At 33.1% G+C, this 25,268-nt stretch overlaps 2 protein-coding genes across 3 annotated transcripts; one reads left to right on the top strand and one right to left on the bottom strand.

The window, feature by feature from the left end:
- Positions 1 to 1,366: 1,366 nt before the first annotated feature.
- LOC133854877 (phragmoplastin DRP1E-like) lies at positions 1,367 to 11,195 on the top strand. The gene is made up of 15 exons (XM_062291140.1): positions 1,367 to 1,656; positions 1,924 to 1,987; positions 3,917 to 4,024; positions 4,988 to 5,089; positions 5,897 to 5,947; positions 6,059 to 6,120; positions 7,332 to 7,422; positions 7,547 to 7,611; positions 8,925 to 9,119; positions 9,247 to 9,366; positions 9,460 to 9,530; positions 9,697 to 9,922; positions 10,179 to 10,229; positions 10,335 to 10,703; positions 10,896 to 11,195. Exons 1-15 carry the CDS (start codon positions 1,516 to 1,518, stop codon positions 11,022 to 11,024), a joined length of 1,845 nt encoding a protein of 614 aa, XP_062147124.1. The 5' UTR covers positions 1,367 to 1,515; the 3' UTR covers positions 11,025 to 11,195.
- Positions 11,196 to 12,149: 954 nt separating this feature from the next.
- On the bottom strand, positions 12,150 to 16,417 carry LOC133853714 (haloacid dehalogenase-like hydrolase domain-containing protein Sgpp). Of its 2 annotated transcripts, XM_062289732.1 has the most exons (6): positions 16,254 to 16,375; positions 14,924 to 15,208; positions 13,364 to 13,478; positions 12,973 to 13,124; positions 12,639 to 12,900; positions 12,150 to 12,546 (listed from the first exon to the last, which is right to left on the bottom strand). In XM_062289732.1, exons 3-6 carry the CDS (start codon positions 13,373 to 13,375, stop codon positions 12,355 to 12,357), a joined length of 618 nt encoding a protein of 205 aa, XP_062145716.1. In that variant the 5' UTR covers positions 13,376 to 13,478; positions 14,924 to 15,208; positions 16,254 to 16,375; the 3' UTR covers positions 12,150 to 12,354. The 2 variants fall into 2 exon arrangements, with proteins under 2 accessions (XP_062145716.1, XP_062145714.1); XM_062289730.1 differs by lacking the exon at positions 14,924 to 15,208 and having other exon boundaries at positions 16,254 to 16,417.
- Positions 16,418 to 25,268: the final 8,851 nt, after the last annotated feature.

Below are 25,268 nucleotides of genomic sequence, written 5' to 3'. Positions count from 1 at the left end.
ACCAAATAAAATATACACCGAAAACAACAATATAATAAGTAAATAAAGGTTTAAAATTGATAGAATGGAATAGTATTAAAAAAACAAGGTCAAAAATAGGATGCAAGTATGCACCGAGCCCACCGCTTACTTAAAGAAATGTGTTTGGTGTCATTTTTATTTTTACATTTCTTGTACGAAAATTGACAATAAATGTGCAAGAGAATGAAACCAAACATTTTTCTTACTAAAATGTTGATAAGAAACTCACAATCAACTAAAAATCTCATGATCTATGAGTCCATCTGATATCTATATAAACGAGTAAAACAACTAACTTACATGTAATATTATTGGTGCTGATACTCAAAAGTTTTTCTTCACAAATGTTGCTGCCCTATTAACCACATGGTTGGTTGCTGCTTGTAGAGTGACTTCTTTTGTTCTTGAAGGGGATGCTCTTCTGGTTGTATTAACTATTAATAATCCTTTTATTTTTTCCTCTTGGAATTTTGCTAGTTTTCTCTTTAATATTAACTTAGTTATATCTTCATTTTATAGCTGGAATGCTGTGAAAGTGTCTAGATGTGCAAATTATCATGCACATGCGTTAGCAAAATGGGTCACTGCTCACCTCGTGTTTGGAAGCATTTCCATAGGATCTCCCATTCTCTCTTCTATTCGAATCAATAATGGAAGAGATCCTCCCTCGTAATTTATTTTTCCTCATTAATTATATTTTTTTAAAAAAAAAAAAAAAAAACCTTGCATACACTTGCACCAAAAGACATATGCGAGATAAATGATTCAATGGACCTAAACGGTAGCTTAATCGACTGAAAATTACGCCTTATGATGCGAAGATCATTAGTTCGAATTCCTTTTCCCCTCTTCCTTCTCTTGCGGTCATTAAAAAAAAAGAAAGAAAGATCAATGAGACGGGTCTAAAAGCCCAATCTTTACAACACGGACCCAACCTATAAATCTGAATTATCACCCTTCACTGTGGATTTGGGCTAGTGTTCCACAGCTAATCTGCTTGATTTGTTCATCTTTTGGGCTTATTTTCCTTCCGGGCCTAATCTCTTTGGGGTAATGAAGTGGAAAGTACTAAAAGTGAGTTCCGCCAAAACCATATTCAAATACTCCCGAAGCCCTTCTATCTTTTGTGAAGCAAAAAGTAGAGTATTTAAAACGCATGGACTGAGTTCAAAATGAGTCAAGCCAGAAAAGACCGCAATATAAAACGGAGCACACGTGTCCCATCATGATCATATAAATACCACGAGCAACATTTTCTCTCCAGTCTCCTGTCACCACCACTCCACTCCCGTTGCTCCACATTCCAAACCAACCAATTCAAATTAAAGAAGTTTAAAATAAACCGAAGAAAAAAAAATAAAAATAAAAATAAAAATAGCTATCCTTTTCCTTCTTCTTCTTCTTCTTCCATCTCTCTACTGGCTCTCCGCCTTTCTCCCTCGCTCCTCCACTTCTTCTTCTTCTTCTTCTTCTGGTTCTTCTAGGGTTTGCGGAATGGCGACCATGGAGAGCTTGATAGGCCTCGTGAATCGGATACAGAGGGCGTGTACGGTCCTCGGCGACTACGGTGGTGGTGATGCTGCTTTGCCTACTCTATGGGAGGCCCTTCCTTCCGTAGTCGTCGTCGGTGGCCAGGTCCTCTCTCTCTCTCTCTCTCTCTCTCTCTCTCTCTCTCTCTCTCTCTCTCTCTCTCTCTCTCTATGTATATATATGTACTTTTATATGTACATGAATTTGTTTATGTATGTCTTTGGCAAGGCTGATTCTTGGTGTGTTTTCAAGTGAATGTACTGGTTTTGGCCTAGTTCTCTCTCTCTCTCTCTCCCCCCTCTATGTATGTATGTATGCGTCTAGGTGTGGTGTGATTTGCTGATTTGTGGTATGTTTTGGATGGGAGTGTAGAGTTCGGGGAAGTCGTCGGTGCTGGAGAGCATAGTCGGGCGTGATTTTCTTCCCAGGGGATCAGGTATGGTTCGTATTTCTTTTTGAAATGATTTTGAATTTGTTGTCTGTTTGGTTGACGAGAAATCGGATGAAAGGAAAAAACAAAAAAGAAGAGGAAAATGGTTGACTTTTAGGTCCCAAGAGACAAAATTAAACTGAAATGGTAAACTTGATTTAAAGAGAAAACTGCAAGGATTGATTGTTTGGTTGGTGAAAACTGAAAAGCAATTTAGATCAAGAAGAAAATCGATATTTTAAAACACTAAGGCTTAAGGATCCACACACAACACAATCATTTTATCTCTCAACTAAAATTCATACAAAGGCTGATCTTTGTGGGATGCTTTAAAAATTAAAGCACAAAAACTAATTTTTCCAAAAGTAAGTTGATATGAATTTAATTGATTTTATGCGTGACAAAACTAGTGAATTAATTCACAGGGAATTCTAAGCGTTTAACATGCCTGCAATCTACGCTAAGTCAAAGAATTACACAGAATAAATCACTTTTCCAAATGAGTAAAGCAATTAAAATTATAAAACTTAAACATTAAAAACCTTAAGGATTGTTAAGAACACCAATAAAAGGATATAAATTTTCTCAAAATTTGGTTGGAAGAATTTCCTCAAACTAAGTCTCTAAAAGTGTCATGTATGCTTTGAGCATGTAAGAATCACGTTTTTATTTTTTATTTTTTATTTATTTATTTATTTTTTATTAATACTATTTAAAAAGCATATGAGAAACATATGCTATTAAAAAAATATGTATTTCTCACATGTTGAGGAACACGTGACATTTTTAGAAATTGTGTTGGAGAAAATTCTTCTAACCCAGTTTGGAGGAAATTTTTGTCCCCAATAAAGTGTTGGGACTTCACCCCTTGCTAAGGCAAGGCTTCTAGCAAGCAATTACATCATGAAAACTCTAAAAACTAAGAAGAAAACTTAAAAGCTATTATCACAATGCGAAGCTATGAAAATGTGGCCTAATGAAGTCTGTAAATAGGCTTGGAAACCCTAGTCCTAACTCCTAATCAAACACGTGCTTCAGCACCGCCTCATTAAACACATTTGCTCGAGTGAAAGTCAAGTGAAGACTTTCTATCTCCAATTAGTTGCAATCTTGCTTGAACCAACTTCATGTGAACTTTCTATCTGAATCTTGCTCGATCTACACCAAATTTCTAGGCTTTTGTTGACAGTCCATTTTGACCTGAACATTGGAATTAGAAATTTTTTTGTGAAATAAAAAATTGTAACCTTTTAAATAAGCTTTTCAATTCTTTCATCTGATATCAGAATCATAAGATATGACAGTTTTACTTCGACTGGTCTGCATGTGCAATGTTGATAAAACTTGGTTTTCTTCATCTTTTCTTGGTAGAATTAATTCCAAACTCCTAGAAAAGACATATCCATGCATTAAAACTTATGTTAAGCACAAAATCAATTATTGAACATTATTCCAAAATCATATAAAAGTATGATAATGCTTTCTAATAATGATATAAATATGTAAAATTAAGTTATTATCACTACGGTAGTAGGCTTGGTTGAATAGAGTTTAAGTTTTATTTTATTTTAAGTTTTTGAGTGTTTCTTCTTTTTCTGATTAGGTTTTTTTCTTGTATACTATGTGTACTTGGGTTGCATCCTTTCATTTTTAATAAATGTTCGATTACTTTTCTTTTCTTTTCTTTCTTTCTTTCTTTTTTCTTTCTTTTTTTTTTTTTAAAAAAAAGGGTGTTTCTCGAACCTAAATGGTTCTACAACATCATTTTGGCCTACAATTTTTCAGCAATCAAACAGATATATTTTGATAATCAATTTTTGTCCACGAAAAGAAACACAAATTTGAAAACTGTAAAATATGATGTTAACTTTATTTTCTCCTTTTCTGTGTCTTGTAAAGAAGGTTTCTTGTTATTTAATATCTTAGATTTTTCAGGGATTGTGACGAGGAGGCCTTTAGTGTTGCAGCTGCAGAAGACAGAACAGGGGCTACAGGAGTACGCCGAGTTCCTTCACTTGCCGAAGAAGAGATTTACTGATTTCTGTATGTCAGTTGTTGTGCAAATGATGAGATGTGATTACACTATATAATGTTTTTAGGTGGAACTGCTAGGGGACTTGGTTAGAATGATAAGTTCTTATTGAATGGAGAAATCAAAAGATTTTCTCTTGCTTATGTGTTTTGTCCTCATCTTTGTAATCTTGCTGTTCCCGGTAATTCTGGATTGTCTTTGTTTACTTATTTCATGAAAAATGACATTTTCCCATTGGTAATTTAGAAATCCCACACATTTTTATGGTGTTTGTTTCACCTTAAAGATGAAATGTGTGAGTAGATTTTTATATGTACAACCACTTTTATATCACTACGGACTAATTACGAGCACTATGGTTTTCTAGATTAAAAGATCACTGATTTGTAATACCTTGAGATTTCTGGGGTTACAACAGATATGATGTGAAGGAGTCATATTTTTTGAGTTGTGTTCTTAAAGATTAAAATTTGTCTTATTTCTTCAATTGGCTACTCTTAATTACCGTCAGTAACACTCTTAACTCACTTGAAAGCACATATTCTCGTTGGCATTAATGACCCTCTCTGTATGTTCACTTACTTGCTTGGTCATGTCTCATGTGTGGCTCTCATATCTATCACTATTATGAAACTCGTCCTAGGTGTATGCTTGGCTGCAAAGGATGTTTATTTGTTTCCTGCATAAGGCTTCCACGTCCTTAATATTTTCATTTTGCTAATAACATCATGTTCTTTTAAAGCTATGCCCATGTTTCCTAGTTTGTTAGCACAATAACTTGACACTGTCTAACCATTTATTGTACTAGCTATAATAAAAATACCTCTTGTTTTTTATGACTCATGCTCCAACCTTGCTTGAAAATGTATGCTAAAAAATTGTTATAGCAATGCAAACTTTGTATTTCCTTGTCCTTTTTCACATTTAAAAATGGACATTGCAAGGTTTTTGACTGTCCTATTTTTCTTACACAGCTATGGTTCGGAAGGAAATTCAGGATGAAACTGATAGATTGACTGGGAAGTCGAAACAGATTTCTCCTGTTCCTATTCATCTCAGTATCTACTCCCCAAATGGTAATGAAATCTAGACTTGGAGTTAGGAGTCAAGCATAATAGTTCCCGTGTTCTTTTATGCACAGTATTTATTGGCTGCATTATTTACTCAATTGTAGTTTACTCAATTTTTTAAAGATTTATTGTTTTTTTTTTTTTCATTATATTTGAGAAGTATGGATCAGTGATGAGGACTCAGCTATGTTGCCCGTTGATTATTGTGATCCTGATTTTCTGAAGTGTATTACATTCATTACTGGGTGACAGAATCTAATTTCTTGGGAACAATAATAGAAATGACATTTTGTGTCAGTTGGCATCTGGTGGGCCCCAAAATAACTCCTGTTAAAGGAGGCCTAGGGTGACGAAATAATAAATTGATATTTCCTCTGTTTGATTTCCAAAGATATTCTGAATAATGTATTTTGTATTTGTTCTTGTCATATGTTTATCTGCTGCTGTCCTTTCTGTGTACCAAGCAGCATGAGCGTCTTTATATGTGGCTGGTGCATTGCAAGTGGTCTTGTCTTGTTGATTGCATTGCATTGCATTACATATCTATTTTTCCAATCTACCTTGAACCAAACGCTTCTCTTTCCAGCTTCCTTCCCCCATGAGTGGAGAGTGAGGCCACGTGTTCAATCCTATTTAGGTGTATGAGTTTGTTTACCTATCAGAAAAATTAATGATTTTTTACATGGTAATTTTGCTTGGTTGCTCATTTGTTGCATACAGTTTGAAGAACTTTTAATTTTACTTTATAAAGGATAATCATCATTGTTCAGAAGTCCTTTACATTATCTGATAATTGTTGTTATTTTTTGGCAGTTGTCAATTTAACACTGATAGATTTGCCCGGTTTAACAAAGGTTGCTGTAGGTATACTTCTTTAACTGTTCCTGTCTCTCCCGTTAAATGAAATTTACCCATGTTGTAAGTTCTATTTTTTATCTATTAAATTCCTGAACTAGGGATGTATGTTATTGCCAGAGGGACAGCCAGAAAGTATTGTTCAGGACATTGAAAACATGGTTCGTTCATATGTAGAGAAGGTAATAAGAAAGTACTTTTTTCCATCCTTCTTATTTATGACATCATAACTCATTATTTTATGCATTTTTAGCACATACATTTTCAAATAGAAGGCATCAAGTTAGAAGAATATAATCAGTGGCACTATTCTTTAATTTCCAGTAACTATGGAATTCTGGTAGATTATTCTTTTAGTCTATTTTCACTCTTTTGTCTCAATTATATAATTGGCAATCTCACAACGGTGAGATACAGAGCAAGAAATCATGGAAGAAGCCATCATTAGGGAAGGAAAGTTATTAAGCAGTATTTGCATGCTGGTATTCGTTTGGTTAAATAACCTGCTCGTTGATTTATTGTTTGACGAGTTCTAACTTGATAACTACTTATGTTGCCTTTGAAAACCTTTATATCCAAGGAAGAACTCTTTTTAATTTATTAGAGATTTAGGGAGGAGTGTTAACTTATTGTCTTATCAAGAAAAATTAGAATGGCTAAGAGTTTTGATTTGCTTTTCTCTTATATTCGAGGTTTATCCTAATAGTTTAAGTTGATAGGAAATAGTAAATTTAATTGTTTAATTAATACTCTTAACACTCTTTCTCACGTGTATGACTAAAAAACACATGGAATATTTTATTGAAATGAAAGGATAAACTGGAGAGTTAGGGTTTGAACTCAAGACTTTTGCCTTGATACCATGTTAAATCACTAATTAATCCAAACATATAAGCTAATAGGGAATGATGAATTTAATTATATAATTAATTTTAACAGTAATGAGTGGTTTCTCTCTTAAATTTGATTAATCCCTCTGGTTGCAACTGATTTTGGATGTTGCAAAAAGCTTCCATCAAGTAAAGTCTCATGTATTATGGAGATGGTCTCCCGAGTTTTGATTTTTTGTGGTGCTTTCACTTTTCCAGATTTTTTGCTGATTGGTATGCCGTGATCTCGTATTTGTATTTTAGAACAAAAACTTGTACCTCACTGTCTTAGATGTATGTTCCATGCCTTGGTTTTGTTTTGGTTCAAGCTTATGCATACTCCCAGTGTATTAAAGGGCGCCTTTAATGAGATTGGCTCATTACTAATTAAAAAATAAAGGTTTTGGTTCAAGCTTGTGTTTAAAATTCATTGGTTATATCTGCAATTTGTTCGAGTTCTTGTTAGTTTTGTTGCTTCAAGTTCTCTGCAAGCTATTCGAAAATTTATTATTCTTGGATTGCAGCCAAATTGCATCATTTTGGCCATAACTCCGGCCAATCAAGATGTAGCAACATCTGATGCTATCAAGATTGCTAGGGAAGTTGATCCAACAGGTATACTTTCTGTACACTGTTTCTAGTTATCTCTCAATACAGCCATATGAATTTCATAAGTATGCATTCGTGGTTTTTCTCTAGTACTTTTTCTTTAATATGGCATTTCGTTTTTCTTTTTTAGGTGAACGGACATTTGGCGTGTTGACAAAGCTTGATTTGATGGATAAAGGAACAAATGCTTTGGATGTAAGAATCCTTTCTAATGTATTCAGCTTTAAATTCTTGGAAATTTAAAAGTTTAGCTGGAAGCTAACGATGCTTCTCAATCCATCTAACCTATAAAATGCAAGATGGGGCATTATTGAACTATGTTTCTCATTTTATTTTAGAAGATATTCTGTGCTTAGTATCCATTATGTAAAACCCAACAAAGCCCTCTTGAATAGTTGATTTTGAATAAACATCAGGCAATTCTCTGATAATATGTTACTTATAAAAAAAGATCTGTGATTTATGTCATGGGGAATGGGAAACATATGGCATAATTGCCTTATATCTTCTGGCTTTCAACCAAACAATATTCATGAAAAAATGCTTGTGTCGACAGGAAGGCATAGATTAGTCTTGGGCAATTTGAATTTGTAATATCATATTGAGTGCACTTGGGCACCCCGTGAAAACAAATTGGTTACGCTGATTTTTTTGCACAGCATTTAGAAGGAAAAACCAGCTCATGAATGGTGCCATTTTAGAAAACCATCGGTGCGAATAATTAAGATGTTATTCCTTAAATCACCCTCCCTCTTTTTGTTGAGGAATTGCTCATTAGCGCACTGTAGTTTTCTTTGCTTGGTCAGAGCCCGTGATAGGAAGATGGAGATATAATACATGTATACTTTCTAAAGGAGAAAGTTCTTACATCTTCAATTCCCTATATTACCTCTACTTTCTTTTTAAAAAGCAAACAAGATTTTTGTTAAAAAAGTTGTGCCATCTCTTGTATCAAAGGACATTTTATAAAGTTCACTATATGTTTACTTGTTTGTCAATGATCGTGCTATTTCCAATGAAAATACTCATATTAGGACAGAGGTAGTATTGTCTTGTCAGAATCTGCCTGTGAGTTGATTATCTAAGCGGTCATTTTTTCTAGTAGTATCTTGAGTGATTTTTCCCCCCCTAAGTTATGGATGTACCTGGTTGAGTCTTTAGGAATCATATAGTACATTGAAAAAGAAAAGAAAGGCAGGATTCCCAAGGGTCCAAAGCTACCTTATTGTGTCCTTTGAAATGGATTTTTTTATTTTTTATTTTTAAATTTTTTATTTGTGTATTACTAGAAAATTGCATGTCGATGGATTTTTTACTTCTAATTTTATACATCACTTGTATCTGGGTTTTTTTTTTTTATTATTATTTCTATTTTTTAAATGGTAATTGTTAATTTTTCTGTTCTCTCTGCATTTTGTAATTTATATATCACTCATTTCCCACGTAGACACGTTGATGCAGAAATGTTAGGTCCTCTTAATATGGTTTCCTTTCATGTTATTTTAAAGGTTCTTGAAGGAAGATCTTATCGGCTTCAACACCCTTGGGTTGGAATTGTAAACCGTTCACAAGCTGATATACACAAAAAAGTCGACATGATTGCTGCTCGGCAGAGGGAGCGTGAGTTCTTTGCCACAAGTCCTGATTATGGACACTTAGGCAGCAAAATGGGCTCTGAATATCTTGCAAAACTTCTTTCAAAGGTTTTGTTTATCCTGCTTATCTTCATTTGTAATGTGATGACTAGCTTTCTACCTTTTATTTTTTTATTTTTTATTTTTAACTCTATAAATGACGGCTGGTTTCATTTTGATATTGTTATCATTTCAGCATTTAGAATCTGTAATTAAAGCTCGCATACCAGGCATTGCATCATTGATTAATAGAAGCATCGATGAACTTGAAGCAGAGTTGGACCATCTTGGTAGGCCTGTTGCTATTGATGCTGGGGTGAGGAATTTATATATGTGTCATTTATTTTTATTGTTGATATATGAATTGTCTGATGATATTTATTGCAACTTTTTTTATAATGTTTTTCAGGCCCAGTTATACACTATCCTAGAGTTGTGCCGTATATTTGACCAAATTTTCAAGGAGCATTTAGATGGAGGGTAACGTATAATGCTTTGTTTCTTCTTTCTTCAATTGCTTTAAATCTCATCTCAGCTGCTAGATGGGAGCCAAACAATGATGCATCTGATGATTCTTTTTGATTCTATTGGCAAGTAATTCCTATATTCCTGTTATTCCTATTTACATTCCTTTGCCAAATCTCAGGCGACCTGGTGGTGATCGGATTTATGGAGTTTTTGACCACCAGCTCCCTGCTGCTTTGAGGAAGCTTCCAATTGACCGCCATCTTTCACTGCAAAATGTAAGGAAAGTGGTTTCTGAAGCAGATGGTTACCAACCTCATTTAATAGCACCTGAGCAAGCTTATCGACGCCTCATTGAGGGTGCACTTAATTACTTCAGAGGCCCAGCGGAAGCTTCCGTAGATGCTGTAAGTGCTTCTGTTTTTCTTTTTGTCCTCGTGGTTAAAGGGCTATGCCTGAGGTTTATTGGTTCGATCTCTAGAAGCAATGAATATTAACTCAGTGTGTTAAAAGATGTTGTCTTAACATGCATTGAATTGTTTTTTTGTTTCCACTGCTTTGAAAGACAAAATAGACTGCTTTTCCATGTCTTTTCAAACTTCAATAAATTGACAAGCTTTGCAACTCTAACTAGTTTCTCTTTTCGGGAATATGGTATTGCAGGTTCACTTCATACTGAAGGAACTTGTTAGAAGGTCAATTGGAGAAACTCAGGTTCGAAATCAAGAAAGTTAACCATTTCCATGGTAGCAACAATTTACCAAGCCAGAGAAGACCTAAGTTTTTTCTTTTTTCTTTTTTTTTTTGGGAATGGTACAGGAGTTGAAGCGCTTTCCAACTCTTCAAGCTGAAATAGCAACAGCTGCCACTGAAGCATTGGAGAGATTCAGGGAAGACAGTAAGAAGACAACTTTGCGATTGGTGGAAATGGAATCTTCATACCTGACTGTGGATTTCTTCAGGAAAATTCCTCAGGAATTGGAGAAGGGAGGAAATCCAGCTGCCTCCTCTGCAGATCGATATACAGAAGGGAATTTCCGCAGGATAGGATCAAATGTTTCCTCTTATGTAAAAATGGTATCAGAGACACTCAAGAATACCATACCGAAGGCAGTGGTTCATTGTCAAGTGCGGGAGGCCAAGCGGTCTTTACTTGATCATTTTTATACACAAGTGGGCAAAAAAGAGGTATGGAGCACTATTTGCCAAACCCCCACCCCAACCACTCTCTCCCCAAATTAGTTTTTAATTTCAATCCCTTTTGTAGACAGAATTATTGAGAGTTTATAATGGGGAGAATCGCTAAATTAATCACTGTGGATTTAAAAAAAAGTGACTAAACACAATAAACTGAATGATTTTGTTGTTTATATTGTGTAGGGCAAGCAACTTGCAGAACTGTTGGATGAAAATCCAGCATTGATGGAAAGGAGACAGCAATGCACAAAGAGGCTTGAGTTATACAAGTCTGCAAGGGATGAGATTGATTCAGTCTCATGGTCCAGATGAGGTGAATCTTTAAGTTAGGAAAATCTTTGTATAAAATTTAAAATAGCACCGAAGGACATGCTATAAGAAATATCAGACTTTTAGTTTTCTCTACTGCCATTGTTTTAAAATATAGATGTGATATTTTTGTATTGAAATGCTTGGGTTTTAGTTGATTATGATTTTCGTAAATTGTGTTAGCTGTTGCATTAATTTGTAAACATTTTCATAATTCTTCTCTCTTTTTAAACGCTGAAAAACACATTATAGACGAAACTTTGTTTGGGCTTTTCAAAACAAATTTCTCACTTTTAAACACATTTTTTAGAATACTTCTCATACTCGTGGAAATATTTTGAAAATAAATGTTTATTTCTTTTAGTTGTAAAAGGTTAACTTGTGTGACCCCTTAATGGGAGAGCGGTGACCGCACAACCACCCTCATGCAACCACTTCAAACAAAAAAAGTGGTAGCTGCATGGCTGCCTCTAATGAAGGATTTTAGTCTTTTGAAAACTTCTTTTAAGATTTTGCCTTTCAGAAACGCTTACCAACCTTTTTTTTAGTTTTTGTTTGTAAAAACTGTTTTTGACAACAAAAATAGAAAACTATTCTGTTTTTTTTTTTTTTTTGGTTAAAAAAGCGTTTGGAAAAGCATTTCTAAAAATAGAAAACAATGGTTAAGGCGTTTGAATAATTGTTTTAAAAACAATTTTTACTTAAAAAAAAAAAAGGATCAAGCCATACAAGAAGTCTGTTTCAATAGTCGAAGCTCTAAAACGTACGAGAAAAAAAAAAAAAAAAATCAACTCCATAACCATAATGGACATAGAGAAATGATATTTTGTCATCCAAAGACAACTATCGACACAACTATATATTTTTTATTTTATTCTTTTTTTTTTTAAAAAAAAAAAAGAAAACCACAAAACCAAACCCCCAACCCATTACATGGTTTTGTGATTTTTTATTTTTTATTTTTTAAATAAAAAAAATACAATTAAGTCAATAGTTGTGTCAATAATTATATCACGGGATGGCAACATATCATGCCTCTTGGACATATCATTCACAAATTTAAGCCTCACTTCCTTACAGCGGGCCCCTGTAATTCTTTTCAAGCACAACACAGAGGAAACACCAAACTGTATCTCAAAACATAATTATATCTCCAAATAGAGTAATCCCCACAGACATAAAAAGATCAAAATGTACTTTTATTTTACTATTGACTAAATAATAGCGTATCAATAGCAGGTCAAGCAGCTACAAGTGAAGGACCAAAAGGCTCATCTCCAACAAAATTATTTTAACAGTTTTGAGTTTTAGCAAGGAATTTTCTATGAATGTTTCAAGCTGCATCTGTAGAAGTACCTGATTTCTTATCAAGTTCTTCTAAGGCTGCCCACAATTTTGGATCATCATAATTCTTTATAAGGAAGGTAGGCTTTGCTTCCATCAGAGAGCGTTCTGAATTCCTAGTAGTTAGACCAACTACCGGCATACCAGCCGCCACTCCAGCTTTAATTCCCGAAACAGAGTCCTAGCATAGCAAAGACAAAACAAACACAAAATTTCAGGGAGTGCCCGCTAGACAAATTTCTGAAAAGTACATGACCTGAGAAGAAAGTAGACCTCAAATACAAAAGTGTGATCCTTTGATACATTGAGTATTTCAAGGGCTTTCAAGTAAGGTTCTGGGTGTGGCTTGGCATGGTCACATTCGCTTCCGAGAATAACAGCTTCGAAGAAATCTGACAGGCCAAGTCTTGAGATCATGAGTTCGGCATTTGGTCTCGGAGCATTGGTAACTGCAGCCCGTTTCAACCCTCGATCTTCAATCCATTTTTTCACTTTATATATGCCACTCACAGGCTCCAGCTGTTCTTTGGCCAATCTGTGTTATTTCATCAAAGAAATTATATCGTTGGAGCTTGAAAGGGTTTCCAATTAGAGAAGTAATATGTACCTTCGGAACATGGTTTCCTTATCATCCGTGAACTTTAAGCCCCATTGAATATCATCAGGGAAGAGGAATGCAGCAATATCATCGTTATGCTTGCCAGCAATATTCTCAGCGAAGAATTCCTCAGTAATTGGAACCCCTCCATTAAATCCAATCTGTAAACTACCAAAATTTCTGTTAATCATCCAGTAACTACTGTTCACATTAATGTTCATACAGAATTGTGAGCTCTTTCTTTGGCTAAACAAAAACTCTGTGCGTATGCATTTTGTCGTGGTGAATATAATTTCCTTGGATGCAAAAAGTATGAGCTTCTTTGGATAAATAAAAGTGATCTCAATCTTTTTTAGAGAATCTATAACTGTTTCGGGCAAGTTAGTGAAAGAAACTTTACCTCTTGAAGCATTTCACGGAAGGCATACCAGTGGAGTGGATCTGAATCACATAAAGTTCCATCTACATCAAATAGTACTGCTTGAAGAGGAGCAAGTCCAGCGAGACAACTTTTGCTGGTTCCACAAAATGAAGGAAATAAGGCAAAAGTACGACCAAAGTGACATAATTATATAATTATATAATATATATATATATATATATATATATATATATATATATATACACATGGTGCTTAAAGTTTCTGAAAATATATGAAAAAGAAGCAAGAAGCATATAAAGAGGTCAGATCATCCATTAACTATCTGCAGCTTACTTTATGCATTAAAAGAGAACCAATAGATGGTGGTTCCCAATCAACATTTTATGCTAACATGGTAGGCAACTTCGCCATAACACAGAAGACACAGACTCGATCTTACTAATAACAAAATTTATCTACAGTTTCAAAAAAGAAAAAAAGAAAAAAAAAAAGTGGCATTCTTAATCAGGGCATCGTTGTCAACGCCCTAACAAGTAACAAAACCAGTAAAGGCTCTCCATCTAATGATTGATATAGAACCCAACACATAAGTTGGACACTTATTCAAACCAGGAAATGACAACATTTTGTGGACAAGAAATTCAAATACTGAATAAAAATGGAATCCTTTTAGTTCTATTATGGATGCGTTTAGGATTGCGATTTCTTAGGTAAAAAGTGTGATTTTTAAACCAAATAGCAGAAAAATGAATCGTTTGAAAATTGGGTTTTTAAAAAAATTGCGATTTGAAAATGCAGAAAACCGCTTTTTCAAATCGCAGGAAATGAGTGCTTTTTATAAAACACAAAATTTTAAAAGCTATTATGTGATTTTAAAGACCAAACTGCGATTTTGCCAAACACTTAAATGCATTTTTAAATATCACTTTTTCAAATCGCACATTTTAAAACCGTTATTTTTAAATCGAACTTTTTGAAACCGTAAACCCAAACGAACCCCGAGTATAGAAAGTACATATCCCCAAATCACATACAAAAACAACTAACAATTGATTATTGTCTTGTGTGCATGATCTATCAACAACTATGGCAATGAGCTGTAACATTATATCAGTCAATGGTTCCTATTTCACAGATACTTTGGTAAAGAAGGAATTCAGTAATTGTCTATGAAGTTATGGGATTCACCAGATATTCTTCCACAAAAGCAAGCATGAATTTTGTAAAGTCTCTAATGTAGTACTTACCAAGTATAAAGTTGTAAACTTTCCAAATGATAAACAAGTGAAGTTTGGACAATTAAAACATTCAACTACTTAAATTTTTGAAAATTTTGCAACAATTTCAACTCGCTATGCTTTAGCATCCATTTAGTATTAATCATAAAGTTTGATAATTGCTCATTAGAGGAAATAAGACGAAATAGCCAAACAAGGCTACAGGAGGAAGAAAGAACCAGCATCTTATATGCAATCAACCCACGTCAAGCGGGAGTGTACACATTCACAGGTGGAGAAAACAACTCTTGTAGATGGGAATATAAGAGAAAATTGTTAAAGTCCAATGAGCCTAACTCACCTTCAAAAAAGGCCTTGAGAGAGAGGGGACGCTCATGACTTATAAAGTCCACAAGATAAAGATTTCTTGGTAATATGGAACTCTTTGACATGTTCCCTCACGTGTGGTATTATGGCCATACACGTGGACCAATAGGGGGAGTCGCCCAACAACCCAAAGAATCCGTTATGATACCATGTTAAAGACTAATGAGCCTAACTCACCATCAAAAGACGCCTTCAGAGAGGAGGGATGCTCATGGCTTATAAAGTCCACAAGACAAGGATCTCTTGGTAATGTAGGACTCTTTGACAAAAATAACAAAGATGAAGACAAAATATAAAACCATCTGAATGAAATAAACCAAAGTACCAGAAGAGCAGGTATTAAAATTAAAAGAAGAAAAAAAAAACTAAAAAAATAGGAGCATGGAGTCTCAGTTAGATGCTATGAACAGAGTATGCAAGTAATAGTTTCCATCATACAGATTTGAAAAACACAGACTTTTTAGCGGGCCCACTATTTAATACAATCCAAAATGTAAAAAATTCACAAAAAATAAAATAAAATTGATGATCCATGAATATGAACCAAGTGAAGGACTGAATCTACACCATCACAATTAAGAAAGAAAGAAATGTCTTTATCAACAGAATTCAAGTAATAGTTTCCATAATACAGATTTGAAAAACACGACCTTCTAGCAGGCCCACTTTCCAATACAATCCAAAATGTAAAATTTCACCAAAAAATAAATAAATAAATAAATTTGATGATCCATGAACATGAACCAAGTGAAGGACAGAATCTACACTATCACAATTAAGAAAGAAAAAATGCCTTTATCAACAGAATTCAAGGAGTTGCTATGAACAGAATATGCAAGTAGTAGTTTCCATGATACAGATTTGAAAAACACCAACTTTTTAGCAGGCCCACTTTTCACAATCACACAGAAGAAACTTTTGGATTTTGATGATACAGAATTGAACGATGTCCAGACTAATGGGAATTTCTAACAGGTTGACTGTGGTGCAATCATACCCAGAGTGTAAAAAGAAACCAGAATTTCCACAAGATGGATACAAGGAAAATCATATGATACATAATAACAGTATCCCAAAATATTTAACTGAAAACAAAAACGTAACAACTACCAAATATATGAAATATTAATTGAACTGACACTAGATGGAAACAAAAACTCCAAAAGCTTGTCCATCAGTGGCATTGTGTACATGCAAAATTTTCACAACAAATGTTGAAGAATTAAGATCAGCCCATATCAAATCTGTGGCCATTCTTCCAAGAAAGATCACATGAAAGCACAAAAAAGAGACAGAAAATTTACCTCTCAGAATTTTCACCACATGTGGCCGCCATTGCTTGATGAGATTGAGGTAGACGGTTTATACAAGGATTTTCTTTGCCAATATTTGTTTTGGGAAATGGGTACTTGGGAGCAGATCGTAGCGGAGGTGGTGAATTATGAAGACGAATAAGCGAAGGGAATCTACCACAGAATCAAATGCGAGATGGCTTTTTTTAAAAAAAAAAAAAAAAAACCTGCCCCATAACTTTTAACATTATCATTGGGCTCCCCTGAGGTTATGAATTTTACACAATTTTTAACTGGCAACTATCATGATTACTGAAAATACATGCATTTTAGGCGTTCTTTTTAAAAGATAATGATATGATAAATGATGTCGTAATTAGGGGGTAGGTATTGGTAAAATCGGCGGTAGGGGATTTTTTCCCTATCGCTACAACGTTGCCAATAAGGTTTAAAAGATAATGATACGATAAATGATATCGTAATTAGGGGGTGGGTATTGGTAAAATCGGCGGTAGGAAATTTTTTGCCTATCACTCCATCACCGTCATTACCAAGTCGGTAGGGATGACAAACCAAGTAACACAACCCTAGCCCACCAAGACCTTCACTTCAAATTCCTACCTCATAGCAAATTAGGAAACAATATTAACAAACCGACCGAAACACATTTTATGTTACTCGCAAAAACACAGAATTCCTACCTCAGATTCATTTTGAGTCTTTGATGGCTTTGATAAGAGAGAGAGAAATTGACTTTCATAATTTGAGAGAAGTAATAAGAGAATTTGACGAGTTAGGACAGCATCAACAAGAGAGATGAGTTAGGTTAGGGTTTTTCCTTTTTTTCTTTTATCAAAAGTGATGAATATATGGGGCAACAAAACGATATCGTTTGAAAACCGACTTTATGATTCCTATTTCGCCTATTGACTGAATCGACGTTGATAGAGAAATCCTTTATCGCCTATCTGCCGCAAGTTGTTGGTGATGACTCGATGGCAGTGCAGTGATGGTTGGTAGGCAATAAGCTGGCAATCTGCACACCTCAGCCGTAATCACTCTTAGAGTATACACATTAGTGAGTATTAAATCTCACTTCATATAATAGTAAGAGTGAATAATTGATATTATATGATCAGTTCATTTGATTTAACAGTTTTAAAATGTGTTACTTTTTTTAAAAATAAAATAAATAAATAACAGTTTCAAAAATTATTACAAGTCATAAAACTTCAACTTTCAAGTTAAGGTGGTATATATTTCAATGTATTATATCAAAATTCCCTTTTAATTTCATTTTAGGGTGTTTTATCTCAATTATAAACAATAAATGGCATCAACATTGATGATTTTATATGGGATAAGGTGGATGATGTTCTGTAGTTAGAGCAATGAAATGGACATCCTACAAAATCAACAAAACTGATCTTAGAAAATAATTACCATCATAAGAATTATATTAAAATTGATGGTGGTGCATGAGTGCATCCCACAAAGCCTCAAAGGCTCATATAAAAAAAAGTTTATTACACAATTGATTGGGGTCTTGATGGTAACGATACAACACTTGATAGAACTTGACACACTTCAAATTAGGAGGAAATGTAGCTATTTTTTTAGAATTCACTTATAGTTTATTGGCATGTTTCAACACGTGATTGGCTAAAGATTGTTTATCACTTGTACAAAATGTACTAGGAAAACAGAACGAGTAATATTAGAAACCATATTTATATCATATAGAGTACAAATATTTTCGCAATGATTATATGACTGTCTCAATTAGCCTTCAAATTTGTGTTTAACAAAAATTAATCTAATGGTTGATTAAAATTTGTGGAATAAAAATATGGTTTATAACATTTTTTTTTTTTTATATATATATATATTTTCTAATTGAAAAGGGTAGGCAGGGAGACCAATTGTGGCTATTTTATTTGGACGTGACCATAGACCATAGTAGCACATACCCGCTTGAAGCCGCACGGGAGGAGCTTAGACGGTGGGAATCGCATGCATTTCCTCAAATTCGATTGAGCCATAGCCTGACTCAGCCCCCATCAGGGTATCAATGAGAACCAAGAAAGTTTACACTAATTAGACATGAAAATTCTCATTGCGACATTTAAACCCATATATTAGTGTGTATCTAATATTCTCTGACAAATCTTATAATTCTTTGCATCTTTGAATAAATAAATGGACGGACTTAACCCTAACGATCTAGAAACGGTACCTCTTTTCTCATCTTGATGACGGTCTTACACTATCATTTTCCTCTTCTAAAATTGCCTCGAACCCGATCGGCAATTTTTAGAGTCTAGTCAATGAAAGGGCAAGCAAAAACCATAAAGTACAGAGGCTGTTAACAAATAACCAAGAGTCTAGGGGTTTGGTCACAAAAGAAAAGAAAAACTGTTAATTTCCTGGATGTTTCTTAAACTCTTTTAAAATGTCCTGGAAATTTGGGACGCCTTCCAACCAACCAACTCACCTGGCGCCTGGCGGCCTCATCAAGCTTGAAGCTTCCCTATCTTTCACGTTTTTATTATTCCTTTCTTTTATTTATTATATTATTTGTATGACTAAAATTGGACCACGTGTTAAGTAAAAGCCAAGTTGGCCACTTCTGCTTCTTTATTGTCCAAAATCTGTCTCTCTTTTTCTTTTTTCTTTTTTAAAAATAAAGTAATTAACAAGTAAATAGAAAACAAAACGCTTGTAAAATATTTAAAATTATTTTTATTTTATATCACATTAATTTTTTTTTCAAACTACAAAAAAAAAAAAAAAAAAAAAAATCCTTTAAAACACTTAAACAAAGAGAGCTCATATTGCATGCTTTACTCCTTTTTCCTTTAAATATTATTTAGGGTCCGTTTGGGGTTGCGATTTCAAAAAGTGCGATTTAAAATAACGATTTTAAAATGTGCGATTTGAAAAAAGTAATTTTTAAAAACGCAATCAAGCGTTTGGCAAAATCGCAATTTAGCCTTTAAAATCGCGAATTTACTTTTAAAATTCTGCATTTTCAAAAAAGTACCATCTTATCTGCGATTTGAAAAAGCAGATTTTCTGCGTTTTCAAATAACAATTTTTAAAAACGCAGTTCCCAAACAATTTATGTTTTACAATTTAGTTTAAAATCGCACTTATTATCTACGAAATTGTAATTTCAAACGCACCCTTAAACAAATTGCCATGACTTTGCACACTAAGAAATAAAAAAGAGTAATGCTACACATCATCCTCTTGTCCTCCTTTTATCCTTCCAAAATTGATGTGGCTCTTAAAATCACCATTGGATCAAAATTTAATAATGATCTATCATAAATTCAATGGTGATTTTAAGAGTCACATCAAATTTGGGAGGACAAAAGGAGAACAAGGAAATGATGTGTAGCATTACTCAATAAAAAATATCCAAATTGAAAAGTCAAGCCTCTCATACCAGTCAATCAATCACGTTGAAATGAAGTAAAACTTCCCATAAATTTAGTCAAGCAGTGTTTTGATAGATTGAATGTGTTAATGGTGCTGTTTGGCAAAGTCGGTGACTGAACACAATAGTGGACACTACTATTCACATTTTTTTAATTTTATTTTTACATTTTTAATAACAATTAACATCAAATTAAAATAATTAACATTTTTTACACTACTATTCACATTTTTTACTATTCACATTTTCACTTTTTATATCACATTAATAATTTTTTTATTACTATTAAAATAAAAAAAATTTACTACAATACAAATTTTTTTTCACTTTTTATACAAATTCTTTTTACTTTATATCACATCATCACTTTTTATTAATTTTAAAATTAACAACCCACTACTTGTTCTGTACCTACAATGACAAAGTCAAGAATTTTTATTTAGAGGGTTAAATATTATTGTGAGATAGAGGACAAAATGAGATTTTGGAGATTAATCCAAATCATTTACTCAAAAGTTGTGGAGTAAGCCTCTCATTTGAGAAATGGCATAAATTTCTTATAAATTGGTTTATAAAAAATTTCATACAACTCACAAATAAGAGTGATATGTGTCCTTTAAACATGTGAGAATCACATATTTTTTTTTATTAATGCTATTAATAATATATTTTTATTAATGTTTTTTTTTTGTAGCATTAATAAAAAAATATGTGAGCAGCACATGCATTCTATTAAAACAACATGTGATTCTCATATTTCAAGAGACACATGTCAATTTTATATATGAGTTGTATGAAATTTCCTATAAACCAGTTTGCAAAAAAATTTCTACAAATTTATTTGTAGAAAATTTTTATTCTTTTGAGTAATCTCATTTGTCCTTTAACGAAAGATTTGGATTAGATCTCGTCTACACCGAGAAAATGATTTAAAGAAGATTATTTTCCTTTTAACTCCCTAGTCAAAAATGATTTAAAAAAGATTAGATCTTGCTTTCCTTTTTCCACATATTTTGAATCTAGACATGGTTTGCTCCAGGGAGGGCTCAACCATTAGCCCACCACCTAATCAGGGGCGGAATCAAGATATTTGGTAAGGGGGTACGAACTTATATAAATGCATAACTACATAACTACATACGTACATAAATACATGTAGTTTTTTTTATACGTATAAGATTTTTTTGTTAGAATTTCATTATATTTCTTAAAATTATAATTTTAAATTTTCACGATATCACAAACACATAATAAAATAAACTAAGCAGGGTTAAAAAAAATGGTATCTTTGAGCATAGACTCTTTCTAAACTAGATCTCCAAAACCTCCCAACAACAACAATTCTTTTGAAATTTCAATCTGTTTAGAAAGAAAACAAATAGGAGTATCAGTAATTTCAAGGTAGAACTGGCACTAAAATGAACTTGGGAGGTCAACGATCAAGAAGATAAAATAGCTAATAAACAACAAAACTCTTCCAGATTTTATTAATTATCGATTGCTCAACGAATTGCGGGGATCCTGATCCCCCCCCCCCCCCCCCCCCCCAAAAAAAAAAAAAAAAAAAAAAACCAAGTTTAGCTACGCCTGGTCAAGCCTCAACTCTGCCTCAGTCTCCACCTTTTCCTTCTTCGTCCTCCAAAAAATGAACCCCTCGTCCCTTTCCCACAGTATTTTCCGACCATATAGTCTCAACAATGATGCTCAACTTTCACTTGCGAATCCTTACCATAAAAGGAAATCAGTAAACAAAACCAGAACAAAAAGACCCAATAAGGGACAAACGAGTAATTGACTACTTGTAGGACAAAAATGGCGAAATGTGAATTCTGAAATTGTATATGTTAGAATACCAGCTGTGAGGTAGAGATCGAAGCTCGCAGGGGATTTGAATCGTTGCGAGATCTGAAGCAGTGACCAAACCTCTTGGGACCCTCGGAGAGAAGGAGATGGAGAGATCTACAACAAGATATATAGAGAGACAGAAATGGAAGTTGTGATTTTGGGAAAAATAAATGAAAGAAGAATTAGAGATCGCACAGAGATGAGAGTGATGGGCGAGAGAGGAAGAAGACATACGGTAAAAACGAGTGAAAAAAATAGTTTATGGAATAAAAAAAATAATTAGAAAAAAAAAGTGGTTTTGTTCCTTATCTATTGATAAAATGGTTGGAAAGTTGCTATTGTAAATGTTTTAATGTTAAAAACTATTGGTCTTTCAAAATAAAAGACGGGTCAAGATATAAACAAAAAAAATTTGGGGGGACAAAAATTTATTTTGGGGGGACAAAACAAAATTATTTTGAAGGGACAAAGTTATAAATTTACATATTTTAAAGAAAATTTAAAAAAATTTGGGGGGACGAATCCCCTGATCATTACTCTATTAAATTACATAAAAACACTGAACTAATTATTTTCCAAATGCATGTATGGCTTCACTAAAGAAAAAAAAAAAAAATGCATGTATGGCTTATATAACTTTGAGAAATGTACACACCCCCAACTATCGTCACATTGTCAATGCTCACCCACTCCAAATTACCAATTGTGTCAATATTCTGGTTAAACTACTACAAAAATATTAATGTCTCCCTAATAACAAAAATATCATTCATAAAATTAAAAACAATTGTAACAATTGTAAAAAAAAAAAAAAAAAAAAAATCTTAAAAAAAAACACAAAAAAAAAAAATTTACAAACAAAAAAAAACGAAAATAGTAGTCAGTTTTTAAAATAATAAATAATAATATTGAGAAGGCCACCCCCAAATGGCCAGGGGATGGCTCCCTTGGTTTTTTAAATTTTTTGTTTTTGTTCTTTTAGATTTTGATTTTTTTTTTTTCAAATTTATAAGTATATTTTTGTCTTATTGAAAAAATTTTAGGATTATTTTTATCCTTTTTGCTGATCTTGAGGAGCATTGACCTTTTTATCATACTGCAGATAAAAAATGTCACAAAAAAAATTCAATGAATTAACAATATTATCAATTGAGATGTTAAAAAACACTTGAATATAAAAGTTTAATTAAAAAAAAAAAGGAAAAAAAAATATTTTTAAATAAAAATATAATATTAATATTAAAATAAAAGATTATTTCATTAATATTTAAATATAAAGAAAGCAGAAAGCTGGACTTCACCTCAATTTGCCTTAAAAATGTTTCCAGCCGGCCCTGGTTTGCTCATACTATTATGGGATGCAGCCAGATAGATGTACTTTCCTACACAATTGAATTCCTTGGCTGCCATTGCCATTTCTTCTTCTTTGATCTCATCATGACTTTCGGTTTCCATTTCCTCCTCCTTATCGGGATGAGTTACGGCAAGTACATCTGCATATACGGATTCAGATAACGATTAATGATTAATAATTGCATATCCACTCCTGTTATATATATAAATTCACTAAAACAACGTTATTTATAATGTTGAATTTCATTGCTAGAAAATTCTTTCAATTTGTTTTAATTTAATTACTTTTATTATTATTATTATTATTTTTTCTTTTACCAAATACAAATAAATGATGCAGGAAAGTAAATAATGTGTACGTGAAATGAGATGACAATTTCATTTCAAAATGATTAGTTTGTGTTATATGATGAATATTAATAATGTTTAAGTATAGATAATGCCTTTTTATATGTGCATGCTACTTTTAATAATTATAATAAATATGTGGATATAATTAATGATTATATAATACGAATATCTAAAATTGATAACCTATTATGCAAATATTATTAATACCCACGTCAGTATTTTGTCTATTTTCATCAACTTTTTCCATCCGCCGACGCGTTCTTGCGTAGTTTCACTGCCTAGCTCGCACGCACAGAAAGAGAGAGAAATTGAAATGATGAGGCCTTGGCAGTTGGCACGACTTGTTTGGCTAGGCAAGAAGCAAGGTCGACAGACAAAGCTAGGACAAAGTAATCTACACGGCAGTTCAGAGTGTGAGTGATCGAGCGAGAGAGAGATGTTTTGTCCTCTATGCCCAGGATGCATTAAGAGAATTTTATTTTATTTTATTTTATTTTAGTCATTTCATATATTCATTTTTGTATAAATCTCCGGCAAAATGACTCACCTACACGGATCGAGTAACACTTCGACTTCACGCATAACACCAAAAACTTATTTGCACTAAAAAAAATTCAAACTTTAAACCTAACAGAAGTATCACCGATCACAAAAACTCGATCACCATTTATTTTTTCGTTAAGAAGTCTGTAAAAGGCATTGTTTGTCGAATAAAAATCTCATTAAAAAAAAGAAGAAAAACTGCCATTTGCAATCACAATTGCAATAGGATCCAGCTAGTTATAAGTAAGGGTATTTTAGTAATTTCACATAATGTAAAATTACTAAAATACTCTTATATATGTATGACTAATTGGTTCCTCTTCGGTCGGAAATGACCCAGGTCCTTTGCAATTATGGTGCAGGAACAATAACCAATATATATTTTTTTTCTTTTTAATTAGATTTGACTTAAGTAGGGTAAAAAGAATTACAAATGATTTTTTGTAATTTTTTTTATTTTTGGCAGCACCTAATTATAATTTATATGCGGCTAAGCCAAATCTTTTCTAAGTGCTTATAATGTAGAAGAAAAACGTGAGAGAAGAATAGGATAGAGGGCGGCAATTGCAAATGGTTTTATCTTAATTGGTTGGGTTGGTAAGCATATATTACAAGGAAGCTCAGATCATTGGCATCCCTATAGAAAAATCTGTGTGCAAGATCCTGGTGGTTTTCTGCAGTAATTTATCATGAGTTTAATAAACTTTGAGATAAAGTTATGCAGTAATTTAATTATGAGTTTTTGGCTGCAAGGAGAATGGGATTATTTTCTTCAAAGTTTCGTATTTGTTTTTGTTAAAAGCTAATTGGAAGGAGTACATTTAATTATTTAATTAATATTTTAATATTTTCTTTTACGTATAGACTGAAATTCCATTTCAATAAGTGAGATTTAATATGTGAAAAAATTAACTAAAATGAGAGACATGAATCACGGAGACAGGGTCTCGCTGTTCCGATATTATGTTAAATTACCATTTGTCCTAAGAGTGACAGCGCTACGTACTCATCTCCTTCTACATTTTTATTTCACTAGGCTAATGTGACAATGTCTATCAGTCTTTGGATTAACCTTTATTAAAAAAGAAAAAAAATCAAAATCAAAAGGCTGATGGACATTGCCACATTATCCTAGTAGTATGCATATATGAGAGTGGGACCTGCGATGAGTATTTAGAATTACTTTTTTCTTAATAGCTTGAACAGATAGAAAATAATAAATTTAATCATTTAATTAAAAATTCTAACCATAGAAAAAAAAAATTGTTATGCAAATATAATCTGTCTTCAAAGTTCAAAGATAGTCTTGTACCGTATATATGTTGAAAAGAATATTTGAACCTTAAAATTGAAGTCTTCTTATGGTTTGGTACCCTACAAATATTATATCTCTAGCTACCTTGATGCTTTTGCAATATTGTGATTTTGGCCACCCCTTATCTTGCTTCACAAAACATCCCATTTTTGTAAATGCAATCCTAATAACTTGTACC

The sequence above is a fragment of the Alnus glutinosa genome, chromosome 13, assembly GCF_958979055.1.
Source record: "Alnus glutinosa chromosome 13, dhAlnGlut1.1, whole genome shotgun sequence".
Taxonomy (NCBI): domain Eukaryota; kingdom Viridiplantae; phylum Streptophyta; class Magnoliopsida; order Fagales; family Betulaceae; genus Alnus; species Alnus glutinosa.
Note: the sequence above shows the minus strand (reverse complement) of the source record. Positions and strands in the feature narration are given on the sequence as shown.